This window comes from Triticum urartu, chromosome 1A (assembly GCF_056163025.1).
Source record: "Triticum urartu cultivar PI428250 chromosome 1A, HENAU_Tu73, whole genome shotgun sequence".
Lineage (NCBI taxonomy): Eukaryota > Viridiplantae > Streptophyta > Magnoliopsida > Poales > Poaceae > Triticum > Triticum urartu.
The window spans coordinates 505,986,563-505,998,224 of NC_141873.1; the positions used below are offsets into that span (position 1 = coordinate 505,986,563).

The window sequence follows — 11,662 nt, forward strand, 5'->3', positions numbered from 1 at the left end:
GTCGGGACGGTTATGTCCGGTATGGCATGGTAAGGTACATTGAGTGGTGATTTCTTTGGTTGAAATATATTTGATATACATGTCATGCAGGGAACTTATAAACCTCCTGAGTCGACCGCAGATCGAGTCTTGTTCCAGTAACCCCCATACTTGCCTCGTACTACCACTCGTCCCTGCCGCAGGTAGGGTATGGTTCAGTAAGTCGTCAACCCCTTTCCAGCACACACCGTACAGAGAGGCCATGGTGGAAGATATCGGTTGTAGCTGGTAGGCATGCTACCTAGTCAGGGGGCATGGGTTTTTCCGGTTGGGACCGAGAGGGGAGGCCACCCCTTAGAGCGCACGATATAAATTTGATCCCATGCTACGCGAGGTTGTAGCCTCCCCACTTAGAGTTTTGCTTAACAAGTGTCGTGGGTGATTCCAGACACCGATGAGTTAAGCTGGTGTGTGCAAGTTAGGCGTGTTTTCAACTAAAAGGCCGTAGACGGAATTAGTCCCAATGGACTAAAGGAATCCGTTACTCGTGGGTAAAGAGTACACCCTCTGCAGAGATTAAACCTATTCGAATAGCCGTGTCCATGGTAAAGGATTACAGTCTGGGATGGGTCAAGTGTTGATCTTAATGTCGGTCTTCGGAGGTGAAATTGTTAAACCAAACTTGGATACCGACTGGTGACTTGTGAGAACCATGATTATTATTTTATGATGGACTAACCCGTTGCATTATTGTATTATCGAGTATCCCTGGGATGGTTCTACCTCCTGGATATTCATTGTGATTATTTATTCTCAAGCCCTTTTATGTGGTGTCGCTCAGACGCCCGACTGTGGCATTTCTTTTTAAGCCCTTTATGTGGTGTCGCTCAGACGCCCGACTGTGGCATTTCTTTTAAGCCCTTTATGTGGCGTCGCTTAGACGCCCGACTGTGGCATTTCTTTTTAAGCCCTTTATGTTGTGTCGCTTAGACGCCCGACTGTGGCATTTCTTTTTAAGCCCTTTATGTGGTGTCGCTCAAACGCCCGACTGTGGCATTTCTTTTAAGCCCTTTATGTGGTGTCGCTTAGACGCCCGACTATGGCATTTATTCTCAAGCCCTTTTATGTGGTGTCGCTCAGACGCCCGACTGTGGCATTTCTTTTAAGCCCTTTATGTGGTGTCGCTTAGACGTCCGACTGTGGCATTTCTTTTTAAGCCCTTTATGTGGTGTCGCTCCGACGCCCGACTATGGCATTGCTTGTTATTTATTTACTTTGTAAGCCCTTTATGTGGTGTCGCACAGACGCCCGACTGCGGCATTTTATTTCCCACTCCATTATTGCTTATTCATGTTGCATATAAATAAACTGCTTGCATGCATAAAAGATATTTTATTTGTGACTGACGATGTGATCATAGAATATTTCAGTGCATGATTATCAATTATATTATCCCAGTGTTCATAATGTTTGCGAGTACATTCAAAGTACTCACTGGCTTGTCCCTGGCTATTGTCTTGGCCGGATTTCTGCATGGAGAGGAGCGTTGCGGTGACAGCCCCGGAAACTAAGCAACGGTGATAGCAGCCTCGCGAAGATAGGAGTTAACCTGGTCAGCTGTTCCCGTGGGAAATGGAGTCCCATACACTGATGATTCACAAACCGCTTCCGCCATCGACCACTAGAAAACCATTTGATGTACTCATAGGCCACAATGGTCTTGTACTACACATTTTGTACTTTTGCTTGGAATTTCTGTAACAAGTTGGTGCCTCGTCAGCTAACAGTAATCCTGGGGCTGGTGAGCACAACGGCCATTTTCTGGAAATTTATGTCCGGAAAACCGGTCGTGACACCTCCACCCTCACCTCCCACTGCTGCGCCCTCTCATCCCCTCCCCTGTTCTCATCAGAAAAGAGAAGTGGCAGATCGAGAGATCAGGCAGCGGCCAGTCCACTCCTCTCCCTCGGCCGCGGAGTTGCTCCCGACGGGCCACCCGGACCCGTCCGTCCTCGAGCGTCTCCTCCGCCTGCTCGCCTCCCTCGGCTTCTTCTCCGAGCACACAGCCGACGGCAATCGGAGGCGGTACACGCTGACCGCCCTGAGCACTTCGTGTGCGCCCACGCCGGCGTCCCCGCCCACGCCTACTACGGCCAGTCCACGCCGACGGCGATCAGATGCAAGCACAACCGGCTCCCTCTCTCCCACCGCCGCCCCCTCCCATCCCCTTCCTCCACTCATCCGACGACGTGGACTGGGATTACAGGTTCACTGGCATTTGCAGTGTATTGACATTGTCATTGTGGTTTCAGTAGAAATGACCTTCTTCCTAATTAGTAACAGAGATCAAAGTTAATATATTTGTGATATTTTCGTGTAATATTATTGTTCGCAATGAGACTACTCAGGAATACAGAGTACTGTGTTTTTTTATAACTGAAGAGGGAGTATAAATCGTCCAGTGAGTATAGTATAGATTGAGTATAAACATGATAACCTACTGTGATATTTTAGCAGGCATCATATTCGTGATGGTCTGCAAGCTATCATTATTGTCATATGTGATATTTGATTTTAGTAGTGCCATTTTTGTTCCCCTTATAAAAGCTGTGCTGTGCCGATTGACAGTTTAATAGTTGTTTCACTTGGCAGGCCAGAAGGTGGTTTACAATATTTTTGTTATATTCTAGTAATAAAGAAAAATGCCCACAACACAGCTTATGCAGAGAGCAAGTGATCATTGTTCTTTCTCCCGTCTGTCCTAATCGCTAATTCACTGGAATCTTAATGTGCAGACTGACACAGAAGCAAAGTGTTTCAAGGCACATAAATCCAATGATGAGACTGGTAGTTTCAGAAAAGATGATGAAACTGATTCAAGAAATACTACTAAGGCTGTTGATCAAAATCCTCCACCACCAAAGCAAGGTTTCATCCATGTGAGGGCAAGAAGGGGTCAAGCAACTGACAACCATAGCCTTGCAGAAAGGGTCAATTCAATGCACAATTTCCAGTTTTGACTATTCTAAATGTATTCTTTTTGAATTTGCGTATTCTTATACACCCCATGGATACACATTCACACTCCCCATTACAGAAGCTACAAATCTGGTCGCTGAAAGTCTACTTTTTTTATTGGCACGGCGTGAGAAAATAACCAAGCGGATGAAAATTCTCCAAGACCCTGTCCCTGGATGTAATAAAGGTGCATATTAATCTCAACAAGAATTCTATATTTTTTATGTTTACATTCTGTCCCACCAATGTCCAGATATGTATTGAAAAGTAAGGATTATAAAATTCAATTAAGGGGGAAATAAGAGACTATACAGAGACCTCCACATATGATAAATAATATAAAGATGTAGTTTCGATATTGTGTGGTGGTCCAGTATCGCACCCTTTGAAAAAAAATTCAGGGAGGTATTTGGGTCCAATCTGTAACATCAATCCAGTGTGGTATATCATTGCTGCTTTCACCACCTGTACCATTAATCCAGTGTGGTATATAATTGCTGCTTTGCCCATCTGTACCATCAATTATTGAAGAACCAACGGCCACATTTCATTGTTGATTAACAGTGACTAATTTAACTTGAGATGCAAATAACCCATTGGTGTAACTGTAGTTCTAATACCAAAGATAGCCTCTGGTCATGATCAAGCAACCAGAGTTATTCTGCTTAAGGGAAATAAATAACATAGTAAAAATAAATAAATAACAATGCCTGTGCCTGCTTTGGGGCCGCATCATAAATATTTCTCTCATGTAGAACACTACAGTGGAGTCTAGTTTTACAACAACAGAGTGACCCAGGCAGTGTGCAATATTTGTGTAGGAAAACAAAGCCGAGTTTAGATGTAGTAGATGATTGATTACAAAACAATAAAAGAATACTATACATAAGCAAACCAGCAAAACGAAAAATAATGTCACATACAGAAAAATTTGGCAACTTGCAAAGTCTCAAATTCGAGGCAATATTATTATTACTTGACTTGTAGTATAAACATAATAAAGTTCAATTGGTAACATCCAAAGATAGAGATATGTACAAGAACACCGAAGAGCACCAAATTATATGTAGCATAAGAGTAAATCCATGTCATATCTAAGAGCGGACTTCAGCCTGTAAGGAGTTCCTTATAGACGATGTTCTTCATTGAGGTCTGTAAGGACAAGGCAGGTCTTTTTCGCTTCTTTGATTTACTGCTTTGCTTCTTGCCATTCTCCTTCTCCTTCTCAATGAGGATCTTTATATTTCTCTTCACGGTGGCTCGAGACAATGCGACATAGAGTTGACCATGAGAGAACACCGGATTAGGTAGGTACACGCCAACGATCGGAATCGTCTGTCCTTGAGCCTTGTTAATCGTCATAGCAAAGCTAAGACTTACAGGAAATTGCTTCCTCTTGAACTTGAATGGAAACATGTCGTTGTCAGACGGGCATAGGGGTATTCGAGGAAGGAAAACCCTCCTACCCGCGTGTTGTCCAATCACGATTTCTGCGTCGATGGCGTTCCTCTGGAAACCTCGCACCACAAGCCTCGTCCCGTTACACAGACCATTAGCCGGATCAATGTTCCTCAGAAGTATGATAGGGCAGTTGAGCTTCAGTTTGAGTGCATGCGGAGGCAGACCGTTGGGAGTCAATCCATTAAGGAACTCGGGAGCGTAGTAGCCATATGGGTCGTCCTCTGCACTGTCAAAGCTATGGTAGATTACTTCTTCTCCCGGAAAACGTTCTACCATGCGTATGTTTATCTTGTCGACGTTGTCGTTCGTGGTGGAGAGGATTGCGCGAGAAGTCATGTAATTCGGATCGGACATGTTGTCATGTAGTATCGGAAACACATGGTCAATCAGCTTCTCCAGGTCGTCACCCTCGCCTGTAGACGGCACACAAATATCTTCACGGAGTCGTATGTTTCCTTGATCGTCAACTTCCTCGATGCCGTTGCCTACCCTTAGCAAGTAATCCGCAAACCAGGTGTCATTATGAGCCCTCATGTTGGTGACGAGCCTTAGCTGGCGCATACCCTTCCAGAGATGTCAACTTCGGAGGGTTGCATCGATTATCTGACCCCGGGATCCCCTCCTGACGACTGGAAGAACCTGCCTGAAGTCCCCGCCAAACACAACAGTTTTACCTCCAAAGGGTTGGTCTCGTCTTCCCATGATGTTGCGCATGCTGTTGTCCAGTGCCTCGACCGCCTGTCGCTTAGTCATGGTGGCCTCGTCCCATAGTATCAATGAGGCCATCCTCAGTAGCTTGGCGGTACCACTCTGCTTCGTGAAGGTGCATGAGGCGCCGTCGTCGCAGCTTAATGGGATCTTGAACCTCGAGTGGGCAGTCCTACCTCTAGGCATGATAGAAGCGGCGACGCATGACGTCGCGGTAGCGATAGCGATGTTCCCTCGCTTCGAACCTTGGCGAGTAGCGCCCTGTACAGGAAGGTCTTCCCTGTACCTCCCGGGCCATCAACAAAGAACACCCCCCATCACCACGTTCAACTGCAGCTAGTATCTCGTCGTATGCAACCCTCTGCTCCAAGTTTAGCGATGATGCCAATTTAGTGTCGTTGATGTCAAAATCGACGGTGGATTCCTCGATAACCTCTCTGGCCTCGCCCTCGGTTGGGTCGAACTAATCATCAATGCTTGGAAGAGCGAAATCAGCTGTGTCTTTGCCCATGGACTGCAACATACCCCTAATATCAATCAACACCATCTGCTCGACCTCAACCGGGCACGTGTGTGATCGGCGATAGTCATCAGACATAGGCTCGAAGTGCCTATCCCATAAACCACGCACGTCGCCCGGCTCACAATGCACCAAAATTGTTGCGAAGAGCCTCCTGAGAGAACATGGCATTGCCCACTGCTCTGCCTCGGTAAGACAGTCGTCGAGCGTGTTATCTGCCTCGATGAGTCCCAACCTTTCGGCAGCCTCTCTAAAGCTCCCGCATAGCCTATCGTCCACGGTGAGCAGGTCCTCATAGGATGTCTTGCCAGCAACATCGTTTAGCAGCACACGCAGATAGTATCGCTCCCCCTCGGCAGGATTGGCAGACACAATTCGACCTATCTAATAACGCTCCACCCGCTCTTTCCAATACTTCTTACCCTTCTGCCATGTGAACCTTACAGGAAAATCCTTGTACAATATATTCCTAGCCCACGGGTGTTTTTGGTTAGCTTTGAAATACTCTGTCAACATGGATTTGGAAGCATTGTCAGAGGCGACTACGTCGGTCAAGTGAGCTTGCTCACTGAATGCCACCCTGTGCATATTCAGGAGATGAAGAGGCAACTGTAGGACAGGTGGGTCATTGGCACACAAGGGGAAGCCAAATATCCTCCACATCGCCTCTGGAGGAGTAACCCACCTCGTGTCTACGTATCTTTTGATCTCATCAATGTTACCATCGGTGTCGGGCTGGTCGATGCTGAAAGAAGCCCTATCATGGCCCTTGTATATGTACTTGTAAAGGTATTTGGCGACCTTTATGCTGGAGCAAACCTCAACGTTGATGTGGCAATTGAACATCCGCAGAAGGTAAGGGTTATACGACACAACCCATCTGTTGTCCAACATTTTACCTCGGACCTTAGCCTGCTGACCATCATCTCGACGATGATAAACTGGGTATGAGTCCTTGCCCTGTGCCGTGTTTTCATTGAATGGTCGCGGGTATCTGCACTTGCACTCGTTCTGTTGCATGCACACATTTTTGGGGTTGAGAGCACTGCATGGTCCGTGCATCATATGTTTCAGTACTAAGGCATGGAGTTCAGGATACCTCTGCTTGTCTGGGAGCTCGGCAGAAATGAGTCGGTTGTACTGCTCCGGAACGACAAGCTTATAGGCAGAATCCATGATCAACAAAAAGTGTGCGTGGGGGAGGCCCCTCTTCTAGAACTCGACTACGTATACATGTGCGACAACAACGCCCAGGATATTCTTCTTGAACAACATCTCTTTCATAGCCTCTAGCTTGCCATGGAACACACGAGCCACAAGATCAGGTCGGTCTTGCGCTGTCTGACTAGGAAGCAACTCATTCATTATCTCTTCCCAGTTAGGGTTGCAGGTCATGGTCAAGAAGATGTCAGGCTTCCCATAGGTATGGACAATTGCCATGGCATCCATATGTCTCCGTTTCATGTCGCGGTCGCCACCTGGGTACGTTCCAGGGAGCACAATCCTTACTCCAACAGCGCTTGCTCGGGTCTCCCCAGATGTAATTGCATCAACAACTCCCTTATATAGGTCGGCACGGATCTTTGTCTGGTTCTTCCTGTACTATTTCAACCTACAACTCTCAATCTTGATGTACATGTCCACCCCCATTGCTGGAGCAATCATGCTCCACAGAGTATGGGATTGAATATACCAGGTCGTGTCTGCAGCATGTAACAGTAGTAGTCTCTCACGGAGACGCATAACCTGCTATTCCCCTCTGCATATGGATGAGTAACGCGGACATTAGGATTCATACGAGAACTATACAATTCATCTAAACGACAGAATACGCATAAGGCTTACCTGCATCCTGATCATCATCATCATCATCACGTCTACCTCTTGATTGTTGCACAACCGTCCAAGGGACATCACGTTTAGGTAGTTTCAGGTGCCAACCAAGCTCACCCCTTGGGTAGAATAATGGGTAAGAGAGCGGGTCATACGAGCCAGACTTCACATGTATACTGTGCCTCTGGTTGTCATTCCCGCCAAGTGTAATCCTCCAATCAAACCTCTTCGCTAGGTCCGTGCCCTCCACCCAAATTGCAGCTACCTCCGATGATAGAGGTCTATTATACTTCCCTTGATCTAGTCTGTGGTCCGTGTTGAGGTCTATCATGTAATCGTCGAGGTTGTCCCTGTGGGCACCCAAACTCCTAAATTGCTGGGAGTACGGGGTTTCCTTGACTATGTCCACTAACTTTTTGATGACATTATGATCTAATTTCTTGGTGGCAGGCTGGCGATGGGTTAGGCCGGGGTCGTCGTCGTAGAAGTACAACTGTAGATGCTCTGGACGGGATGTTGTCCCGAAGGAATGAACATTGTGGTAGATGGTGCCGTGCGCCCGGAAGGTGTACACCCCAGACTTCATGTTTGTGTAGCTTTCATCCAGGCTGACGCCGAGAGTTGTGAAGGAGAAGTGGCCGTTGAAGAACCGTATGTTCTCCCGAAAATGCCTAGAGTCCGCATCCGTGCTAGACCAAAGCCTCGTTAGCTCCGGGATGGGCTCCGGTTGCTTCAGCTCGATCTACCCATTGCGACAGCAGAATCCTGGGGCCTCGGACACAAACTTCTTGGCCTTGCAATGGTCACAGTTCGCGGCATGCTTGAGGATGTGTGTACTGTCGGGGAGGTTTGAGTACACATAGTCCAATGGATCATGGTCGACATAGGTATTGTGACTTGAGTCTTCCAATTCGTCGTGCTCCATGTCATCAACAACCGAGCCGGCAAACAATGTTTCTAATTAATGCGATACTCCCAACGTGTGGATCTTGCTCAAGCTAGTGTACATACCTCCACCAGCAAACATGTAATACTCATCATCGAAGAGGTTGTCAGGGTTGGCATTATCATTCATGAGACCACTAAGGCAAGCGTCCATGTCGTCTGCGCAGGTGCCGTATCAATAAATGAGGGTTCAGTGTCAAGGGATGCAAGGAGAGTAAGGATGGGAGTGTTACCTTCACTCCTGATCGTGTACTCCGGCGTGCTAGATGAGGTTGAGGCACCGTGTGCTTCAAGTATGGTTGGTTGTCCCGTTGAGCTCATTTTCGGTATGGAGATGGTCCTGGCGGTTCGGGTCTTCACCCTACTTGCAAAGCTTTCATTACGACGATCTAGCAGAGCCTTCCTCTCACCACGTGGAACCTTTGGTGATTTTCGCTTGACAATTTTCTCCTGACGCTTCTTCGCCGCCATACCTCCCTTGCAAGCTCGCTCTGTCGTCCTAAGCTGAGCTCTGGACTCATGCCTCTGCTCGTCAGTTGCACTATCCGCTATTGTTAGCAGATCACTGGTTTGCTGGTCGACACTTTTTAGGTGATCATCGTTTTCGATGAGGTCGCCATCTACAGCACCGTCACCAAAGATTCTACTTAGGTATGCACCTGCAACATTTATGAATTATCATAAATAACTGTTGAATGATTAAAAAATGAAAGCTGATTACTGATGGGATAACTACCATCAGTTTCGGTGTTGCGAATGTATGTGGGGGATGACGTGACGGTAGGAGCATAATCTATTTGTTCACCATGGGATTGTTGCGCAGGATCCAACATGACGATATTATCGTCCACCGTACTGCAACTGTAGGCGGCTACACCGATACGGAGCAAGTAAATATTTGTTTAATGCATACGAAAAAAAGATGTGGAGTACACATGCGAGAAATACCATAAGTTTTGAAGGTGTGACCGCATGTGCTTGCCGCAGCTGAGGTTGCTAAATCAGGACGAGGCATCGCAATGGATTCAGCACACGGGGTGTTCCGCATAGCTTTCTCCCGTTGTCGGTGCTGAGCACTCATCTCCCCTTTCTGCACTCGTGTCAAGCTATCTCGATGTTTCTGATCTGTCTCACGTCTATGCGTGTTTATTTGTTCCTTCTTCTCCTTGTAAGTGGCTCGCCTCTTTGCATTTACAATATCTCTTTGCTGTTGTGATAAGACATGACCAGTGTTTGCGTCGTCTTGTTTATTCTTCTGATAAGCTGCTCGCCTCTGTGCATTTATATTTTCTCTTTGTTCTCTTGTGTCATGTTGTTTCTTCTTCTGGTAAGATTCCCGTCTGCATGTGTTCAACTTATCGATCTGTTCTTGGTACCCTTGGTCTTCTTTTTTCTTTTTATAAGCTGCTCTTCTCCGTGCGTTCTTGGCATCCCGGGCCCTTGTAGCTGGATCTGTTATTGTACACATGTATATACACATTAGCATCTGAACCAAAACATTCAAGATAAATGATCTCACGGTTGACTGGAGCTACAGGTTAATCGTATTTACCGCTACAATCATGCACCATGAGGGCTACAATATATCAATGATAAAACAAACCAGATTACGAGCAAGTGGACCGCGAGATATACCTGGACTCCCTTTGGGGAGTTCTATGGTTTCAGCAGAGGGGATTGTAGCTTCATGTATAACCAGGCCGCTTGACGGTTGTGGGTCAGATGCAATGGCATCTGAAATATTATTCAAATTAGTAAAAACCAATATCAGAGGCATTCAAACCTTGCTGATGAGTTATACCTGGACTCCCTTTGGGGAGTTCAATGGTTGAGGGAGATGGTATTATTGCTTCACGAATAAACAAGCCGCTCGATGGTTGTGGGGCACATCACATGGCTTGCAAAAAGGGATTTTTCAAATTAGTATAAACCAATCTTGAAATCAAATTAGTAAAAACCAATATTGTTCAAATTCCATATACCTGGACCCTCGCTCGGGAGTATATCAACATTGGTGATATCACCAAGAGGGCGTCGGAGGTTATTTGTTGCCTCCATTTGTCGCTGTCGGTGTTGCTTATAAAGATTCACCCTTTCCCACCGAGAACCAAACGGGGTCAAGTCATTTGAGGACATCACTGTCACAGACAACTATCATTGGAAAAACAGATCAACAAGTACCATCTACTATATTTAACATACTTTAACCTACAATATCTCAGACCCATTAACATCAACTACTTGGAAAGCCCATGACTCAACACTAAGGAAGCGCCAGAGATTAAACCCTCAATATTTGTGATAACTAAACATATATATGCAACAAATGTTGGATTTATTCCTTCCTGCTTTTAAATAGTTTTTACTTTTCCTGATTTTCCTCTGGTACTGAAGTGATTTATGTTGTTGAATGCACTCATCAGGTTACAAAACGTGCAGAAAACCGATCACATGCTCACCAATACTCCAACGAGGCATCACTACCTGGGTTCCTAGTTCATTCAAGAGACAAACATCAAAGTCTGGAAGATATTTTAGAAATGATGAAGTCGACGTCCAGCAAGAAGCTCAAGGAGTTTTAATGGGCCACATTAAAATCTGTGAGCTCACCGGAATAGGGCAGTAACCTTTTCATCCCCTTGCATACTATTTGAGGGAAGAGTTCTTAGAAAACAGTTGAGAACTACCGTATATCTCCATATGGCATTGTAGAACTAAAAAGGTTATTTACTAAAAAGTGATTTACATAATTTGAGAACCACTGTAACTAAAAAGTGATTTACGCCCTCTCTCTACCATCTATAAAAATTGTGACAATGGAAGCTTGCATTGGATTTATTCCTTCCTGCTTTTAAATAGTTTTTAGTTTTGCTGATTTTCCCCTGGTACTGAAGTGATTTATGTTGTTGAATGCACTCATCAGGTTATAAAACGTGCAGAAAACTCATCACATGCTCACCAATACCCCAGCGAGGCATCACTACCTGGGTTCCTAGTTCATTGAAGAGACAAACATAAAAGTTTGGAAGATATTTTAGAAATGATGAAGTCACGTCCAGCAAGAAGCTCAAGGAGTTTTAATGGGCCACATTAAAATATGTGAGCTCATCGGAACAGGGCAGTAACCTTTTCACCCCCTTGCATACTATTTGAGGAAAGAGTTATTAGAAAACAGTTGATAACTACTGTATATCTCCA

The 11,662-nt window shown here is 45.7% G+C and overlaps 1 protein-coding gene and 1 pseudogene across 1 annotated transcript; both read right to left on the reverse strand.

The window, feature by feature from the left end:
* Positions 1 to 4,104: 4,104 nt before the first annotated feature.
* Positions 4,105 to 5,019, reverse strand: LOC147992010 (uncharacterized). Its single transcript, XM_087538900.1, has one exon. It carries the CDS (start codon positions 5,017 to 5,019, stop codon positions 4,105 to 4,107), a length of 915 nt encoding a protein of 304 aa, XP_087395026.1.
* Positions 5,020 to 5,629: 610 nt separating this feature from the next.
* Positions 5,630 to 10,522, reverse strand: LOC147992011 (uncharacterized; annotated as a pseudogene).
* Positions 10,523 to 11,662: the final 1,140 nt, after the last annotated feature.

What these genes read in the sequence shown, in the direction of transcription:
- LOC147992010 (XM_087538900.1), bottom strand. Translation starts at nt 5,019, where the DNA reads ATGCGCCAGCTAAGGCTCGTCACCAACATGAGGGCTCATAATGACACC.